The 19,124-nt window shown below is 44.0% G+C and overlaps 1 protein-coding gene across 3 annotated transcripts in view; it reads right to left on the bottom strand.

The window, feature by feature from the left end:
* CREBBP (CREB binding protein) overlaps positions 1 to 17,816 on the bottom strand; it is a 195,071-nt gene extending 177,255 nt beyond the window's left edge. For all 3 annotated transcript variants that reach the window (XM_030577229.1, XM_030577230.1, XM_030577232.1), the window contains exon 1: positions 17,658 to 17,816. In XM_030577229.1, the coding sequence (XP_030433089.1) occupies positions 17,658 to 17,742 (85 nt within the window). In that variant the 5' untranslated portion in view covers positions 17,743 to 17,816. The remainder of the gene's footprint in view (positions 1 to 17,657) is intronic.
* Between the last annotated feature and the right edge of the window lie 1,308 nt (positions 17,817 to 19,124).

Raw genomic sequence — 19,124 nt, 5'->3', positions numbered from 1 at the left:
TTTTTGTTTGTATCCTTTTTGAGAAAAAAAGACTTATCATACTTTTTTCTCCATTCTTGGATGGCATCTTCAGCAGCTTGGACACTTCCGCTGCCATTTTCTTCTGGGAGAGAGAATCAATAGCATTTAGAAGGGACACATTTTCCCTTGTATGAACACTTACTATTACTTACTACTACTATCAGGTCATTTCTTGTGTTCAACCAACCACCATCCATTAATATCACAGTTGATTCTTTAGCTCTTTGTTTATTTTTTCCTGTTTTTCCATATGCAGTATTTAGTGGCTATACAAGTTTAGATCTTCCTGGAAGATTATATTTTGAGAAAAATACTTCGACTGCTTTTTTTTTTTAATTGTTCATTTGATGCTATTTAGCATAACAGGCAGGTGAAACTACCAAAGTCAGGGTGGGGCATTTCAGATTTTACAGCATAACCTTCCATTGATCTGTGTCAACGTTGGATTTCCAAGATAAACAGAAACCCACTAACCATTCTGCTCTCTCCAGTCTGTCCCATTCCCATCACCTCTAGGCTCCCAGTTTAATAAAACTGTCTTATTGTTTCCTAACAGGCATAAGCACACTTAGGTCCTCAACACTCAACCTTTCAGAACAGTTAAAATTTCACTCACAAAAATATTAGAGCCTATTTCCAGTATCAAAATTATATAACAGATACACATACAGACCATGTGCATTTAAAGGAATGAGTGTAATAGCTGTTCAAAGAAAATGAACAGTTTCAGAGCAGCAGCCGTGTTAGTCTGTATCCGCAAAAAGAACAGGAGTTCTTGTGGCACCTTAGAGACAAACACATTTATTTGAGCATAAGTTTAGGTGGGCTAAAACCCACTTCATCGGATGCATGCAGTGGAAAATACAGTAGGAAGATATATATACACACTGAACATGAAACAATGGGTGTTACCATACACACTCTAACGAGAGCGATCAGTTAAGGTGAGCTATTACCAGCAGAAGAGAAAAAAAACTTTTTGTAGTGGTAATCAAAATCGTCCATTTGCAGCAGTTGATAAGAAGGTATGAGGAACAGTGTGTGTGGGGGGGAATAAACATGGGGAAATAGTTTTACGTTGTGTAATGACCCATCCACTCCCAGCCTCTATTCAAGCCTAATTTAATGGTGTCCATTTTGCAAATTAATTCCAATTCAGCAGTCTCTCATTGGAGTCTGTTTTTGAAGTTCTTTTGTTGTAATATTGCGACTTTTAGGTCTGTAATCGAGTGACCAGGAAGACTGAAGTGTTCTCTGACTGGTTTTTGAATGTTATAATTCTTGACATCTGATGTGTGTCCATTTATTCTTCTGCACAGAGACTGTCCGGTTTGGCCAATGTACATGGCTGAGGGGCACTGTTGGCACATGACGGCATATATCACATTGGCAGATGTGCAGGTGAACGAGCCTCTGATAGCATGGGTCATGGGATTAGGTCCTATGATGATGTCCCCTGAATAGATACATGGACAGAGTTGGCAACAGGCTTTGTTGCAAGGATAGGTTCCTGGGTTAGTGTTTTTGTTGTGTGGTTGCTGGTGAGTATTTGCTTCAGGTTGGGAGGTTGTCTGTAAGCAAGTACTGGCCTGTCTCCCAAGATCTGTGAGAGTGATGGATCATCCTTCAGGATAGGTTGCAGATCCTTGATGATGCACTGGAGAGGTTTTAGTTGGAGGTTGAAGGGGACGGCTAGTGGCGTTCTGTTACTTTCTTTGTTGGGTCTGTCCTATAGTAGGTGACTTCTGGGTACTCATCTGGCTCTGTCGATCTGTTTTTTCAGTTCAGCAGGTGGGTATTGTAGTTGTAAGAATGCTTGATAGAGATCTTGTAGGTGTTTGTCTCTATCTGAGGGGTTGGAGCAAATGTGATTGTATCATAGAGCTTGGTTGTGGACAATGGATCGTGTGGTGTGGTCTGGATGAAAGCTGGAAGCATGTAGGTAAGTATAGCAGTCAGTAGGCTTCCGGTATAGGGTGGTGTTTATGGGACCATCGCTTATTAGCACTGTAGTGTCCAGGAAGTGGACTTCTTGTGTGGACTAGTCCAAGCTGAGGTTGATGCTGGGGTGGAAATTGTTGAAACCATGGTGGAATTCCTCAAGGGCTTCTTTTCCATGGGTCCAAATGATGAAGATGTCATCAATGTAGTGCAAGTAGAGCAGGGGCATTAGGGGACGAGAGCTGAGGAAGCGCAGTTCTGAGTCAGCATAAAAATATTGGCATACTGTGGGGCCATGCGGGTACCCATAGCAGTGCTGCTGATTTGAAGGTATATGTTGTCCCCAAATGTGAAATAGTTATGGGTGAGGACAAAGTCACAAAAGTTCAGTCACCAGGTTTGCTGTGACATTATCAGGGATACTGTTCCTGACGGCTTCTACTCCATCTTTGTGCAGAATGTTGGTGTAGAGGGCTTCTACATCCACAGTGTCTAGGATGGTGTTTTCTGGAAGATCACCAATGGACTGTAGTTTCCTCAGGAAGTCAGTAGTGTTTAGAAGACAGCTAGGAGTGCTGGTAGCGTAGGACCTGAGGAAGGAGTCTACATAGCCAGACTATCCTGTTGTCAGGGTGCCAATGCCTGAGATAATGGGACGTCCAGAATTTCCAGGTTTATGGATCTTGGGTAGCAGATAGAATACTCTATTGCGGTTCTAGGGGTGTGTCCGTGCAGATTGCTCTTGTGCTTTTTCAGGAAGTTTCTTGAGCAGATGGTGTAATTTCTTTTGGTAACCCTCAGTGGGATCAGAGGGTAATGGCTTGTAGGATGTGGTGTTAGAGAGCTGCCTAGCAGCCTTTCATTCATATTCCAACCTGTCCATGATGACGACAGCACCTCCTTTGTCAAACTTTTTGATTATAATGTCAGAGTTGTTTCTGAGGCTGTGGATGGCACTGTGTTCTGCACAGCTGAGGTTACGCAGCAAGTGATGCTGCTTTCCCACAATTTCAGCCCGTGCACGTCAGCGGAAGCACTCTATGTAGAAATCCAGTCTGTTGTTTCGACCTTCGGAAGGAGGCCACCCAAAATCCTCCTTTTTGTAGTGTTGGTAGGAAGGGCTCTGTGTGTTAGTGTGTTGTTCAGAGGTGCATTGGAAATATTCCTTGAGTCAGAGACGTCAAAAATAGGATTCTAGGTCACCACAGAACTGTATCATGTTCGTGGGGGTGGAGGGGCAGAAGGAGAGGCCCTAAGATAGGACAGACTCTTTTGCTGAGCTAAGAGAATAGCTGAAAAGATTAACAATATTGCTGGGTAGGTTAAGGGAACCAATGTCGTGGCCCCTTGTGGCGTGTGGTAGTTTAGATAGTTTAGTGTCCTTTTTCCTTTGTAGGGAAGCAAAGTGTGTGTTGTAAATGGCTTGTCCGGTTTTTGTAAAGTCCAGCCACAAAGAAGTTTTTGTGGAAGGTTGGTTTTTTATGAGAAAGAAAATGAACAAATTTAAAAAAAACCAACTGATTTGATTTTTTTCCTGAAAAACACCTGGCTTTTCTACAGAAGAAAGTGAATTTTTTCCTATTCTTGGGGTATACCTGGTTGGTGGATTTTTTTCCCTGAAAAAACTGTGTAAAAACGACTGCATCCAAAAGTAGTATTTATGTGTAAAAATGACTGCATCCAAAAGTAGTATTTATGTGTAAAAATGACTGCATCCAAAAGTAGTATTTATCTTGAAAATGGAATCTGGTAAGCCACAGCCTGCATAACAGAAGAGATGACTGGATAACTATCCAGACTCCTTTGCACTTGAACTTCTGAACACCTTTCTTGAATTGGGGATCAAGTGGAAAGACAGAATATGGTTTGTCCATATCTGAACCAGTGCATCAGTTACCAAGGCTCTCTTCTATGGTTACTCTAGAGAAATAAAACTGATACCATGAATAGGCCCATCTTTCCAAAAGAATCCAGCTTATTAGGGAGCCTACTGAGAAGATGGCCACAAACAGAGCGAGACCACGAGCACAGAACAGTCTCCCTGCGATCCCTCCAATATAATAGAGAGGGCGACTTAGAACTTTGGGCAGGGATGGTCTCCTTTTATTCTGCCATCTTCTCTTCTAGCAGCACAGTGGTGTCCCAGACAAGAAGAATCGCACTCAGATCTTTGAATAAAAGTGGAGATGTGTGGTGTAAATGGTCAGAGATAAAAAGGACACTGCCAACTCAAAATGTAGTTAAACTCCAAATTTGAGTTAAAAGTAGTTTTAGGGCCAACATTTTCCTATTTTTAAAAATCTTTTGCCCTGTCCCTGGCTGCTGTGTGAAAAACCCGAACAAAGGAGGAACTGACTCACTCCTCAAATACTGAAACTGATTGCACAAAGTAAAATAACTGAAAGATTTAGATAAAATGTTTTTTTCTATAAACTTTCACTTACAATATAAAGGGTCACATTTGCTACTTCAAAAATCTATCTGACATGTACTAGCCTGAGGTTTAAGAATACCAGTCAGGGTTAAAAAAAAACCTTCACTCCAATAAGTCCAGAAGCCACATCCCAAACAATACAATTGGTGTACACTATATTTAAACTAACGAGGCAGTCAACTTTCTATTTAATCATTTTTTAAACATAACTTTCTAAAAATCTATTGCTTTTTTCCACATTATCTTTCCCTTTTGGCTTCACATCTCTTTAATGTATCTTTTCCTGAATGGTCTTCAATGTATTTCCTCTTAATTCTTACCCTCTATGTACTGTATCTCAGACTGTCTCATCTCCCCAAAATGCCTGTCTACTAGATTTTTCTAACTTCTCTCTCCTTCCAGGCTCCCCGTAACACATTCACAGTTAACAGCCAGAAGTAAAAATGAAAAACGGGGGGAACGCCCAGGTGAGAAACCAACCTTCCCCTACCTCGAGCTGCCAGAAAGAAGATAGCAGTGGAATTCCTATCAAGATGCTTGCCATAGACTCATCATTGGAGTAGGAAGTAAACTTTCAAATCAACTTCTGGTTAGCTGTCTCAACTGGATTCCACAAAAACTTTATCTAACAGCTGAAAGGTAAAAGCAGCACGCTTGCTCTGCTTCCCTCTGACACCAAAGAGCCTCCTGCTGCCGAGAGATGTGCATTCTCCACAGCTCCATCCCTTCTCTGGCTGCTGCTAGAGGGGTACCTTCACCACTCATATCCTCTCAGTCCCTCTGGGTCCAGTGAGTAATTCCAGATCCTCCCTCTGCTATTGCTCATATTTCAAAAGCAGCAGCAAAACTGATGTGATTTTTGTCACATCAAGCTGCCCACTGGATTCCAAAAAGCTACAGCCGAAAAACATGTCCAATTTTTTATTTGCTGTAGCTTGCAAAAGCTCTGAACAGCAGAAAGGGTACTGAAACTATCTGTCCACTGACCAGAAAGACACACTATTAGTTCCAAACATAAACTTAGTGTAAGATTATCTTTACAACCATAAATTACAGGGTTTTAAAATGAAATCTCAAAATTTATCACTCACCTAGGAAAGCTTCCTGTCTCACCACAAGTGACACAGTGAATGCATTTTTTCAGCCTTGCTTGTAACAGCAGGTAAAACATTTTCACACATAAAATTTAAGTTGATTCTGTTCCTCTAAAAAAGGTGGAATTATGAGAAAAGAATGCTTAAAATTAAAAGCTGATTCTTACTGAAAGGAGCATGAAATGCACAAACCGTATGGGACAAAAAGTCAACAGGCAAGTCCCTTTGGTTTAGCCTCCATAAACTGACAGCTCTGCAGCCTCCACTTTGGCCTTGGCTACACTGGATAGTTGCAGCACTGTAAACCCACCACCAGCGCTGCAACTTACTCACCGTTCACACTTGCAAGGCACATACAGCGCTGCATCTCCCTGACTGCAGCGCTGGCTGTACTCCTGCTCTGCTTAGGGTATAAGGATTGCAGCGCTGGTAATGCAGCGCTGCTCCACAAGTGTAGCCAACAAAAGCGCTGTAATTGGCCTCCGAGGTATTCGGAGGTATCGCATAATGCCTGCTCAGCCACTCTGCTCATCAGTTTGCACTTTACTGTCCTGGCCTCAGGTGACCTCCCCCTTTAAATGCCCCATGAATTTTAAAAATCCCCTTCCTGTTTGCTCAGCCAGATGTGGAGTGCAATCAATCAGTGAATCAATCAGTGACCACGCCTCCAAGCGCCAAACGAGCCCCAGCATGGAGCAATGGCAAGTTGTTGGACCTCATCAGTGTTTGGGGTGAGGAAGCTGTGCAGTCTCAGCTGCGCTCCAGCCATAGGAATTACGATACCTATGGGCAGATCTCAAGGGCCATGCTGGAAAGGGGCCATGACCGGGACGCAGTGCAGTGCAGGGTTAAAGTAAAGGAGCTGCGGAGTGCCTATTGCAAAGCCCACGAGGAAGACCGCCACTCAGGTGCTGCCCCCACGACCTGCTGTTTTTACAAGGAGCTGGAAGCGATACTTGGGGGTGACCCCACTGCCAATCCGATGACCACGATGGACACTTCAGAGCAGGGGAGGGAGGGTGGGAGGAAACGGAGAGTGAGGGGAGACACCCCGGAGTCCCAGGAGGCATGCAGCCAGGAGTTCTTCTCAAGCCAGAAGAAAGGTAACCAGTCGCAGCAGCTGGAACTAGTTGGAGAAGGACAAGCAGAGGAGCGTGTTCCCAGTAAGCAGCTTTTAGTTTCAGGATGCAAATGTTTCGGGAGAGGAGTGGGGGTTAGGGCTGCATGCATGCATGCCTAGATGTGCAATAGCCCACTGATGTGGTCTATCACGTCACGGTAATCGGCCTCGGTAATCTCTTCAAAAGTTTCTGCCAGAGCGTGGGCAATGCGCTTGTGCAAGTTTATAGGGAGAGCCACTGTGGTCCTTGTCCCAGTCAGGCTAACGTGTCCGCATCACTGTGCCGCGAGGGGTAGGGGGACCATTGCTGCACAGGGGCCAGGGCAGAATCCGCATTGCTGTAGAAGACCCTCCCGCTCTTCCCAGGTGATCCGCAGCAGCGAGATATCTTCCAGGATTAACTCCTATAGAAAATGTTGGGAGTGTGCTCAGTGTAGGTGCCCCCTGCAGCATTTTGCTTTCCCCAACGCACAGAAAACCCTGCACATCCCTGAAGCAATCACTCCCCCTTACTCACCATTTCCTGCCTCCTGTGGGTTAGCTGCGCTCTGTCTGGTATGGGAAAAGTATGCTAAAGTGAAGACTAAACTCCTTCACTGCGTGGGAATAACTGTCTGGGTGAGATTATAAACAGTGCTGCCCGTGTCCTGTTTTAACTGTTGCCATTTTTGTCTTTCGAACAGTGTCCTTGACTACTGCACTGCCCGTATCATCCACTGGGCAGAGGCTACAAAACCTCAGGAAGAAGCAGCGAAAAAGCAAAGACGACATGCTTAAAGCAGTTATGGATCACTCCGCCAGAGAGAGTAAAAAACTGCAGGACTGGAGACAAAGGGAAAGCAGGCTCCGCCAGAGAAACGCAGCGTCTAAGAAGAAAAGCACAAAGCAGCTGATAAGCATCCTGGTGCGCCAAACGGATTGTATCCAGTCACTCCTAGCCATGCAGACAGAGCACTACCGTGCCGGCCCACCCCCATCCCAAAGCTCTTTCCCTTGTGCCCCAATGTCAGCTCCAAACCCCCTTCCCCAGCATCCAGGTTCTTACCACCACCAGTTGCCCCCAACACCTGTAAGTTCACCAACCAGCCCTGAGAACTACAACCCTTACCCTCTGCACTCAACCCCCATCACCATGCAGTATTTTCATCCTGAAGTGCACCAGTCATTGCACAGCATTCCAGACAGGACATATTCAAACCTGTGACTGTACAGTTCACCACCCCACCCCCCTGCCATTTTAGGTTCCCAAAATGTTGTGTGTCTGTCAAGAAAGTTATTTTCTTTTCAATAAATGAATTCTTGTCTTTGAAAACAGTCTTTATTATTGCAGAAAGTGAAAGATACCATAGCCCAGGAAAGAAAAATGCATTGCAAATCATTTTAGGAAAAAGAGATTCCTACTATTGTAACCACTGCACTTCACTCCCGTGCAAGGCACCAAACATTACTGTTGGTTTTCAGCCTCAAACTCCTCCCTCAAGGCATCCCTAAACCTTGTAGCCCTGTGCTGGGCCTCTCTAGTAGCCCTGCTCTCTGGTCGTGCAAACTCAGCCTCCCAGCGTTGAACCTCAGAGGTCCATTCCTGACTGAATGTTTCACCCTTCCCTTCACAAATATTATGGAGGGTACAGCACGCGGATGTTAGCGCAGGGATGCTGCTTTCCCCCAAGTCTAGCTTCCCATACAGAGATCTCCAGCGCCCTTTTAAATGGTCAAAAGCACACTCCACAGTCATTCTGCACCAGCTCAACCTGTAGTTGAACCGGTCCTTGCTCCTGTCAAGCTTCCCTGTATATGGTTTCATGAGCCAAGGCATTAAATGGGTAAGCGGGGTCTCCAAGGATCACAATGGGCATTTCGACGTCCCCTACTGTGATCTTCCAGTCTGGGAAAAAAGTCCCGGCCTGCATCTTCCTGAACAGGCCACTGTTCCGGAAGATGCGTGCATCATGCACCTTTCCAGTCCAGCCTGTGTTAATGTCAATGAAACGCCCACGGTGATCCACAAGCGCCTGCAGAACCATACAGAAATACCCCTTCCGATTAATGTGCTCGGATGCCAGGTGGTGTGGTGCCAGAATAGGAATGTGTGTCCCATCTATCGCGCCTCCACAGTTAGGGAAACCCATTTGTGCAAAGCCATCCACAATGTCCTGCACGTTCCCCAGAGTCATGGTTCTTCTTAGCAGGATGCGATTAATGGAGCTGCAAACTTGCATCAACACAATTCCAACAGTCGACTTTCCAACTCCAAACTGGTTCACGACCGATCGGTAGCTGTCTGGAGTTGCCAGCTTCCAGACTGCAATAGCCACCCGCTTCTCCACCGGCAGGGCAGCTCTCAATCTCGTGTCCTTGCGCCGCAGTGCAGGGGCGAGCTCCTCACACAGTCCCATGAAAGTGGCTTTTCTCATCCAAAAGTTTTGCAGCCACTGCTCGTCATCCCAGACTTCCATGACGATGTGATCCCACCACTCAGTGCTTGTTTCCCAAGCCCAAAAGAGGCATTCCACAGCACTGAGCATTTCCGTGAATGCCACAAGCAATTTAGTGTCACATGCGTCAGGTGACTCGATATCATCGTCGGACTTCTCACTATCACTTTGGAGCTGAAGGAATAGCTCAACTGCCAAACGTGATGTGCTGGCGACAGTCATCAGCAAAGTCCTCAGCAGCTCGGGCTCCATTTTCCACAGAAATCGCGCTGCACAGAAACCGTTGGGAGACTCACAATGGCACCAAATGTGGACGGAAAAACTGTGACTGCTGGGATGTGAAGCGATGCACCACGGGGCATTGAGACAGGATGCGGAATGACCCGCACCTGTCCGTCCCCTTCCCACAACCCACGGCGCCAAAATGGGATGAGGTGCTCTGTGGGATAGCTGCCCACAATGCACCACTCCCAACAGTGCTGCAAATGCTGCAAATGTGGCCACACTGCAGCACTGGTAGCTGTCAGTATGGCCACACTGCAGCGCTTTCCCTACACAGCTGTACGAAGACAGCTGTAACTCCCAGCGCTGTACAGCTGTAGGTGTAGCCATGGCCATAGTTTAGTGAAGGAGACAAAACCCACCTCTGAAGAATGAGCAGATACTAACTCAAGGGGAGGAAATTCTCTTGCCAGGCAAATATTTGTTGTGCTGCATAACTGTAAAATTACTGTTAAACATCAGACATGTAGCACAATAGTTACTGTTGACTGCGTTTTTAAATTAGCTTCAAATTATTTTTTCAGCAACTAGCAACATTAAAGGGGTGAAAAGTCTACCTGCTCTTATCTCCCTTTGAATCACAAAAGCTCCTAAAGCATTTATTTCCATTCAAGAAAATGTGGGGTTTACATTCCTTCATCTAAAAGGATACATCAATTTAATGAAACTATACCCTTATTATATACACATTATATTCTGAAAGTCTCTCCCACAAACTGTCGTCTTAAAGTAGATATACAATACACATATTTAGATGTAATTTAATCATTGTTACCGTAACCTACTATAAAGGATAATTTTAAGCAACATTATAAACCAGCAAACCCATGACACACTGTAAAAATTAACAATGAAACAAAACTTATGTTCTTTAGTGCTCCTTTAGGCTGTATAAATATGGCCTCAAATGTTGTATTTTTATGTTAAATTCTAAATCCCTGAAGGGCACTTTTTTCTTTGCTTGGCAATTTAGCTTTGAGAGCCCGTGCAAAAGCATACAGCACTGAAGCATATACCAAATATACATAAGGAAGAGATCACATGCCCACATTTGGAAACAGTGATTTTATACATTTTACTGTAAAAAACCTTCAACTTTCAATGTGCTGCATAAAAATATCAACATCATCATACCAGAATGACAGTCAACCTTGTGTAAAGCACTATGCTCCTGAACCTGCAAGAAGCCAAGTAGTCTCAAGTCTCATTGACTTCAATGAGTTGAGGGTAGTCAGCACCATCAAGATGGTCAGCCCCTCATTGGCTCTTATCCTGTATAACCATACAAAGATTCTATACATCTTTGAACTGTATCTCTAAATTTGGGGGGGGGGGAAGCTGTTGCTACTACAGAATAGATTCAAATTCAGTATTTACAAGATCCTAGTTTTGTATTAACTCATAGCTTTATTCCATAAGAGTACACAAAAGCAGAAATTACACAAAGAGAAAGTGAACACACTCCAATTTATCATTATGAATAATGGTAACTCCTGAAATAGTGAGATGCCTGCTTATATGTGGCAGAAAAATGTATCCTGACCTACGATGCTCCAACTTCCTTCTCATTGCGCAAGAGAAGGCTGCTGCCCCAAAATGTTACATCAAATATGCTTTTAACAGATAAGAACGATATTATTTCTACCGATGTGATTGGTGTGGATGATGCAGGCCTTTCACCTCTCTGACAAAACAGTTCATTTTGCTGTACAGTAACTCCCCACTTAACATCCTCTTGTTTAATGTTCTTTCGATGTTACATCCCTGCTCTATTACAGAACATGGTAGTTTAAAGATGTGCAATGCTCCCCTATAATGTCATCTGGACACCTGCTTTGTCCACAGCTGGCAGCTCCCCTATGCCATTCCTGCCCCGCAGCGCCGCATCCTCACTCCTCCCCCAAGCCTCCTGAATACCCTAAGACAGCTGATTGCCCTGGGCAGGAGGCGGGGAGAGCAGGGGGAAGGCACTGATCCCTGGGGTTTGCCGACGACTGGGAGGCGCTGGGGGGTGGGGAGTAGAGGAGCTGATGGGGGGCTGCCAGGCTGTTAAATACCTGTATTAAATTGCATATAATGACTTTTGTCTGGCAAAAAAACATTTCCCTGGAACCTAAACACCACCCTCCATTTACATTAATTCTTATGGGGAAATTGGATTCACTTAACATCGTTTCGCTTAAAGTTGCATTTTTCAGGAACATAACTACAACGTTAAGTGAGGAGTTACTGTATCGGACTTACTCTGGGAATTCTCACCAGGTCATACTTGATACTATGCTTATACACCTGTTATTTTATTATATGAATACTGAAAAGTTATTGCACTAGAAGTGTACATTGTATTTACCAAGCAGTTTAAATTTTGGAGTAGGAACTTATTTTTCTCGTGTGTCAAAGGAGAAGGTAAATGCAAGATGAAGTGGAGTACTGACAGACTGTATTAATTACATCTGGTTCAGAATTTAATATTTAGTAATTTGCTGTAATAATCAAGATGACAGTTCTATTCTGCAAAAACAAGGAGGACTCCTCATTGTTTTTGCTGATACAAACTAACACGACTACCACTCTGAAACCAGCGGCAAAGAGTTCTGTGGCACCTTATAGACTAACAAATGTATTGGAGCATGAGCTTTTGCGGGTGAATACCCACTTCGTCGAATACTCCAAAACGTTTGTTACTCTGTAAGGTGCCACAGAACTCTTCGCCACTTTTACAGATCCGGACTAACACGGCTACCCCTCTGATATGTGACACTCTGAAGCCAGTTCTCTTCTGGTTGCTACACAGTTTTTGCACAGTCTATGATGCTTGTAACCTGCATGAATTAACAGAAGTTTTTCACATTGAAAGTGTAAACCAAGTAAAGGAGAATAAGTCAGATTCCTAAGCTGTCCCAGTTATTTCACTGTACAGGGCCATAATCTGAATTTCTTCTGCTGATGTTTCATAAAAACAAAATTCTGCTTACGTAGCAAGATTTTTTTATGCATCTTTCTTCACATTTTATTATTAGAGACATTTGCATGAAAACAAGATTATTGTTTAATAGTTCATCTCTTCTGACCGCTTATTCTTCATCTGAAGTCATAATATTCTGTTTGATACATACCATTGATTGCTGTGGAAATAACTGTGATAGTATAGACACAGGGTTATGACCAAGACAGGAAACTACAGCAGGAATAGAAATTGAATCACCTCTACAAAAAAAACTTCAAGAATTACCCTAACAGATAGCAGGAGACCTCAAAGGTGCAGCAAAGTGTGCCTCCTCATGCACAACTCCTAGATCAGTGGGTCTCAAATGTTTTTACTGGTGACTCCTTTCACATAGCAAGCTTCTGAGTGCAACCTCCCCCCCCCCCATACATTTAAAACACTTTATGTATTTAACACTATTATAAATGCTTGAGGCAAAGCGGGGTTTGGGGTGAAGGCTGACAGCTCGTGACCCCCCACGGAATAACCTCACAACCCCAAGTTTGAGAACCCCTGCCCTAGAATTCTGTCTATGTTCTGCAGAGGATTACACATGAGTAATGTGCCTGTTCCACAGCACAGCACAAGGCAAAATTTATCCTGAAATTTATAAAACCATAAAAAATGCACCCATTGATAAACTTCTGGGCACATGTACAATTAGAATTCAAAATACAATTTTAAAATGAATTCCAAATCAACAATGCAAAGCACAGAATACCTTCCATATGAATTTCCATGCAAGATCAGACCTGTAATCCATTTAGTATCCTACCTCTGACACGAGTTATCATCATATGCTTTACAGGACAGTGCAAGAAACCCCATAATGGATAATTTTGGAATAAGATGCCAAGTGGGATTTCTCTTCTGAACATCATGCTGTTAGTATGTTTTTCTTATATCCCAATGCATAAGTTTTTATCTTATTTATATTTTTTTATCCTATCTAGTGTAACTCTGGGTGTTCTCATCCAAACACATAATCCATTTTTGAATTCTACGGAGCTCTTCGTCTGAATTATATCTTATGGCACTGAGTTCTATAGGTCCACAGGGAAGAAACTTTTTGACATGATAAAATCATTTTAAAAAAAACATACAAAAACAACCGCTCAGCTCAACCCACTTAAACATGCCTCCTTTCATGATTCCCTCCCCTGCTCCCCACCACTATACATATACCTGGCCAGCCTTAAGAACCAATATACCTGCAAAAGACTGAGCTTTATTTTATGCTTTAAGTGCCATGGAAAAAGTTTTCAGGATAATGGAATACAATGTGTTGCAAATGAATGCAATACATTCTATAGAACAATTTAAAAACACAATATAAAACATTTGTTCTTCAGCTGTACTTCCCCCCCGAAGCATTTATTTCATAATTTTTTCTCATCAGAATTAAAATGTGCGAACTACTGTTGGGACTGTACATGAATGTAAATCCAAGAAAAAGTCTTGTACAAGTGACCTTTTGTGTTTGCACATTTGATCATACCGGCAATAAGTTTCACAGAAGCAAATTTTATTAGCTGTGCATAACAGTTAATGCTTTTAAAACATACACACCCACACAAATGTTCACATGGCATAAAAAGGAGATAGGTTTAAACCACTTTGTAAAGTCATATGAATTCACAGTTAGGTATATGAATATTTACTCCCATAATCTGGTTTAGTTTAAATAGAAGGTATTATCTTAAAGATTCCAGGGCCTTAAAAGCTGGATAATTTTTATTAAACTAACTTCTTTTAAACTGAAAGAAATGATACCTGAAGTGCATATCCATATTTCTTGGGTACAGTGCAGAAAAAAAAGGTCTAAGTAAAATGTGTATACATGTATAGTTTCACTTCTTAAAAGTGTTTTAGTTAAAAAAATGAGTAGGAAATACAGCTAGTAAATTTAAAATTATGCAAATTCATTCATAACAAGGTCAATTTTTTTCTATTTTAAACAATTTGAAATATACTAAAATATTTATGTTTAAAATTTATACACTGGACAGTCACAAAACTTCATTAATTGTCACAACTACTTTGTTGGATGTTTAAGAAACAGACAATTCTTAATCAGTACATAATTTGAAGTTCTAAAAAACACAAGGCAATTCAATGTTGAAACTGCAACTTAACTCACTTGAGCCATCCTAACTTTCCTAAATCATGTGAGTGTTTTATTTTATAAACATTTAAAATGTTAAAGATTATAAAATAAAACAATCTGAATGACTGTAATTGTTAGTTCTTGAAAATAATATATTTCTACTGCACTAGAAGTCTGCAAGGCATTTAACAAATACAGATGCATTCCCTTGTTTGCACCATAGTATACAGTAGTTTTAAAAAAAAAAAAAATCACAGCAGCCACATTATATTGGTGCTTTTAGGCATCTTAAGGAATGCCCATTTTGCTGCATCTTTAATTAATATATCATCAGTGCTCACACAGCGTGCATTGGCTCCAGAGATGTTAATTTAAAAATCTGGATGGTTTACTGTACATCATGCCAAAATGTGAATACTGACAACATACTAAATGATTATGGCCCTCAAAGATTAAAATTAACAGACTGCAATAACCAAGTTACCATAAACCTATTTTTTACATTAAATATTTTTATAAAGACGTTGCAACTTAGGTGTTATGAAATACGAGATGAAACGAGAGTTAAAGGCTTAAAGTTGTGCAACAAAAAAGTCACTTAGTATTTAAGAAAGAAATAATTATACAGAAACAAAAATGCACTGATCCTTCCTCCTGGTTAGGTAGATAAATGAAAACCCTTTCCTGTGGATATTTTACTCATTAGCTTAGTTATACAGATGAAACTTGGCAATTAGTGGGCAGCTAGCTGTATTCCCAGTAACTAGCTTTGATTAGTGTACTGTGTTGCTGTTGTAAGAACACAAACACCTGAGTAATCCAACTAATATACTGATTTATGCCATATACACTGTAATAATTCTATCAATATATCTTGATTTTCTACTGCCAATAAAATGCTACATCAAAGTGTAATTTTAAAATTTATAGAACTATGACATTAACAAAAAAGTTCACATTTCTAACTTCAATCACACAAACATTACTCCAATACGCTAAGGAAGATTTGCCTCAAACAGTTCTTACAGCACCCTAGAATAAATGGAAAGAACCAAAATTCTACATATTCTAATCTCAAGGAAAACGGGCTGCTTAAATCTAGTAACTGTTACAGAAAGCAGCATGTGAAAGAGAAACAAGGAAGAATTTAGCTATAAATAATGGTATTTTAATTAAATATTTAGTCTAAACCTGCAATGGGACTACTCACTAGAGTAAAATTAAGCATGTCTGTAAGCATTTCCAGGACTGGGGCTTTATTCGTCATTCAATAGCAAATATACAGCCTGCTGCTTTTGAGGGCACATCACTCAAACCTATCAATCAGAGCAACTGGCTAAAGGCAACTTTCACAGTTGCAATACAACTTTATTATTAAACCAACAGGCAGGAAGATCCCACTTGAAGTTCAGAGTTTTGAGTAATATTTTACATAAGAACCCTAACAATTTTTTTAACTACTAGCAGTGGCAATACATATAAAAACATTCAATTGGAAAAAGCACTTCCAAGATCAACAACAAAACCAATGCTACCTGCAACTTTTTTAATCTTAATTTTTATCTTTAAAGTTATTTCAGACATTGTGCCTACTAAGATATTCCTATTTGTCAGACATGTAGTACTTGCTCTGTCACTGTCATTTTTCCATTGACCAAGGCCCTAACTCCACAAACACTTTTGCACATGCTTAACTTCTTCTACCGGAGTGATTTCGTTCAGAGACTACCCACATGCATAAGTAAGTTTGCAAAATTGGCACATAGTTTCTCTTTAAAATTAAAACATCCAAAATTATCACCTTCAAAATTCAGTTTCAAATATTTTACCTATTATTGTTACAACTGAAAGATTGTGACTGAAAACTTAGAAAAAGTTATTTCAATTTTTTTAGTTTACATGGTGCATTTCACAGCAATGTATACTGTCATTCACTGTCAACTCATCAGTTCCAAAAAAAAGACTTAAAATGGCTAAGTACTACACCTGACCTAGAGTTCTTCAGCCAATTTTTGTACATTTTCTTTTTCAAGTGTTCCTCTGCTCCCCACCTGTTATGTGAAAGGCTCAGAGAAACAGTAACGGTGGCTGAAAGACAACCTGCTGTCAAATTTACACCACATTAATGTGTAAACATTACAAAACTAGTGGGGGGTTTCATATATACAAGATAATGTACCATACAAGTGAAATGCTTAAGAAAATCTGCATTTTTTTTTAAACGAAAATTGCTCAGAGCAGACTGAGTTGATCATTTATTAAACCTAGCTTTTAGTTAAGAACAGGGTCATGATAATACATTCAAGGATGAAACTGGATGCACACACAAAAGAAATGCATGTGTACTGCACAGAATTATATTTTAAGGGAGGAAATTTGACAGCCCATAAAATACTCTGCCCCAATGTGTTTAAAAACGATATCATATGCTGTGGAAAAAAAAAACCACACTATTGTCCAAAGCCAAAACTTTTTTGAAAGCAGTTACTGTGAACGAAAAACACCTACTTCTCTGAAGCACTTCACACTTATTCCCACGTTTATACCGCATTTCTGAACAGACAGGAGCTATTCCATCACACTGAGTAACTATGCGGTTTTGACGAAGTTATACATGCACAGGCTATGCAGGAATAAATCTGTCTGAACACCCGTTTATCTGAGAAACCAACAAAGCCGTTGAAGATGTTGCTTCAGTCCGAGAAAAACAGAAATTCTGAAGTTCTGGTTGGCTCTATCGTTAACTTACACTTGTTTCTCAGGCACAAACAAGCGCAAGGTGAGGCTGGAACAACCCCCCTCGCTTCAGTCAGCTCTTACTACGCCCTAGAGCCCCTAGCTGTTTATAGATCTATGGTTACGGGCAGAAGTTACACACAGGGTCCGACCCAGCGACCATGGAGCTCAGCTGGAAGAGCCCCGGGAGTCAGCTGCAGGCTGTGGCTCTCCGGCAGGGCAGCCTCCGCTCTTGCCCTGTTGGCTCTGTCAGCTGGCAGGGGGGCGGGGACCCCGCTAAGTGCGAGTCACCCGGCCGGTTCCGCGGGGAAGCGCGTTTCTCCCGATCTCGTAGCAGGGTCTGCACCTGGGGAATGCCTGGCGCACCCCCAGGAGCCGGCGGCTCTGGTGTATAAGCGACCCCCATGAAGTCGCCCCCTGCCCGGTTCCGAGGAAGTGGAGCTGCGAGCTCCAGCGCTGGGCTACCGACCCACCCGCCCCCTCTGCCCCCGGCCCTCTCACCTGTGCTGTCGCTGGCGGAGAAGCCCGGCGAGTTGAGCTTGGCTCGCTTCGGGTTGGGCGGCCCGTCCAGTAAGTTCTCCGCCATGGTAGCCGGCTCGGCGGTCACAGCTCCAGCCCCGCGCCGCCCGCCGGGGCCGCCCAGATTCTGCGCTCCCGGCCTCGGGCAGCCGCCAGCTGAGACTCCGCGCGGAGCGCCCGGGAAAACTCGGCCGAGCAACAGCGCCGCTCAGTGCTCGGCCGGCGGCGGCCCCCGCTGCCCCATGCCCGGGCCGGGCCGCCGCCGCAGCAGGCCGCAGGGAGGAGGGCTCGGGGCGGGGTGGGGAGAGAGCCCAGCGCCCCCTCCCTGCCTGGCTCGCTCCTCCCGGCCGCTCCCCCTCCCTGCCGAGCGAGGAGGTGCCCGGATGGCGGCTCAGTCAGTCACTCAGGGAGCACAGCGCCCCCCCCACCCCGCTCCTCCTCGCCCCGTCCCGTCCCCTCCCCTCCCCTCCGAGCGGGGGACTCGCCCCGGCCCCGCGCCGGGCCCTCGCTCGGCCCCTCGACCCCCGCCTGCCCAGGAGCAGCCGCCACCGCCGGCAAGAAAAACAATGAGCGCAGCGCGACGGCCGCGGCGGCCACTGCTCCGGGTCCCGGCGGCGGCGCCCGGCTCGCCCCCCGGCTGGCGCTGCCCCGCTGGCCGAGCCCGTCTGCCCCTCCGCGGCGCTCCGTGCGGCTGCCCGTGCCCCGGCGGGCGGCCCCGCTGCCCTGGCCCGGCCTGGCCCGGCCCCGCTCCCGCCCGCGCCGCGCTCCGGCTCCGCGACAAGATGGCGGCTGTTGATTCCTCAATTAAAAAAAAAAGTTTTTTTTTCTCTTCTCTTTTCCAGAGACCATGGGGGCGGGGCAGGGGCGGGGCCTGCGTTTTGCGTCACCGCGCACGGGCACGCCCCTCTCCGCCGCTCCCGTAAAGACGCGAGTGCTGCCGGAAAGAGCCGAACTGAGCCTGAGTTGCCAAGGGGCTTCTGGATGTGGGAGGAAAGGATGCAATTGTATGTAAATAAACATGCAAATTAATCTCTCCCATCTGGCTCCTACTAAATTACCCAGGGGCCTATCACCTGGAGCCACATAGGATGAGCACTCTGCTGTCCCACTGCTGCAACAGCACCCGCCAAGCATATGCACCCCTCAAAGACTACCTCCCTGCACTGCCCCTGACCCCACCCTGTGTGCCTGCCTTCTGTAGGACCAGTGCAACAGGGGGCAGCATCCACCCCATAGCCTTCTCAGAGAGAGCACTCCTGCCTCCTCTTCCAGCTTGCCACTCGTGTCCCCATCAGGGCAGCATATACTCTCCCCGTGCCAACTCCCTCCCACGGACCCATAGCACTGGTACAACAGAGTGCAACATTCACCAACATTTACAAAGAACATCAAGCTGGACTTTTGTTGCCTTGGGAGACCTGGAGTACAAGCCTGTGCACCATGCTACTC

The sequence above is a fragment of the Gopherus evgoodei genome, chromosome 10, assembly GCF_007399415.2.
Source record: "Gopherus evgoodei ecotype Sinaloan lineage chromosome 10, rGopEvg1_v1.p, whole genome shotgun sequence".
Taxonomy (NCBI): Eukaryota; Metazoa; Chordata; order Testudines; family Testudinidae; genus Gopherus; species Gopherus evgoodei.
The sequence above is the reverse complement of the archived record's forward strand: the minus strand, read 5'-3'. Positions and strand labels throughout refer to the sequence as shown.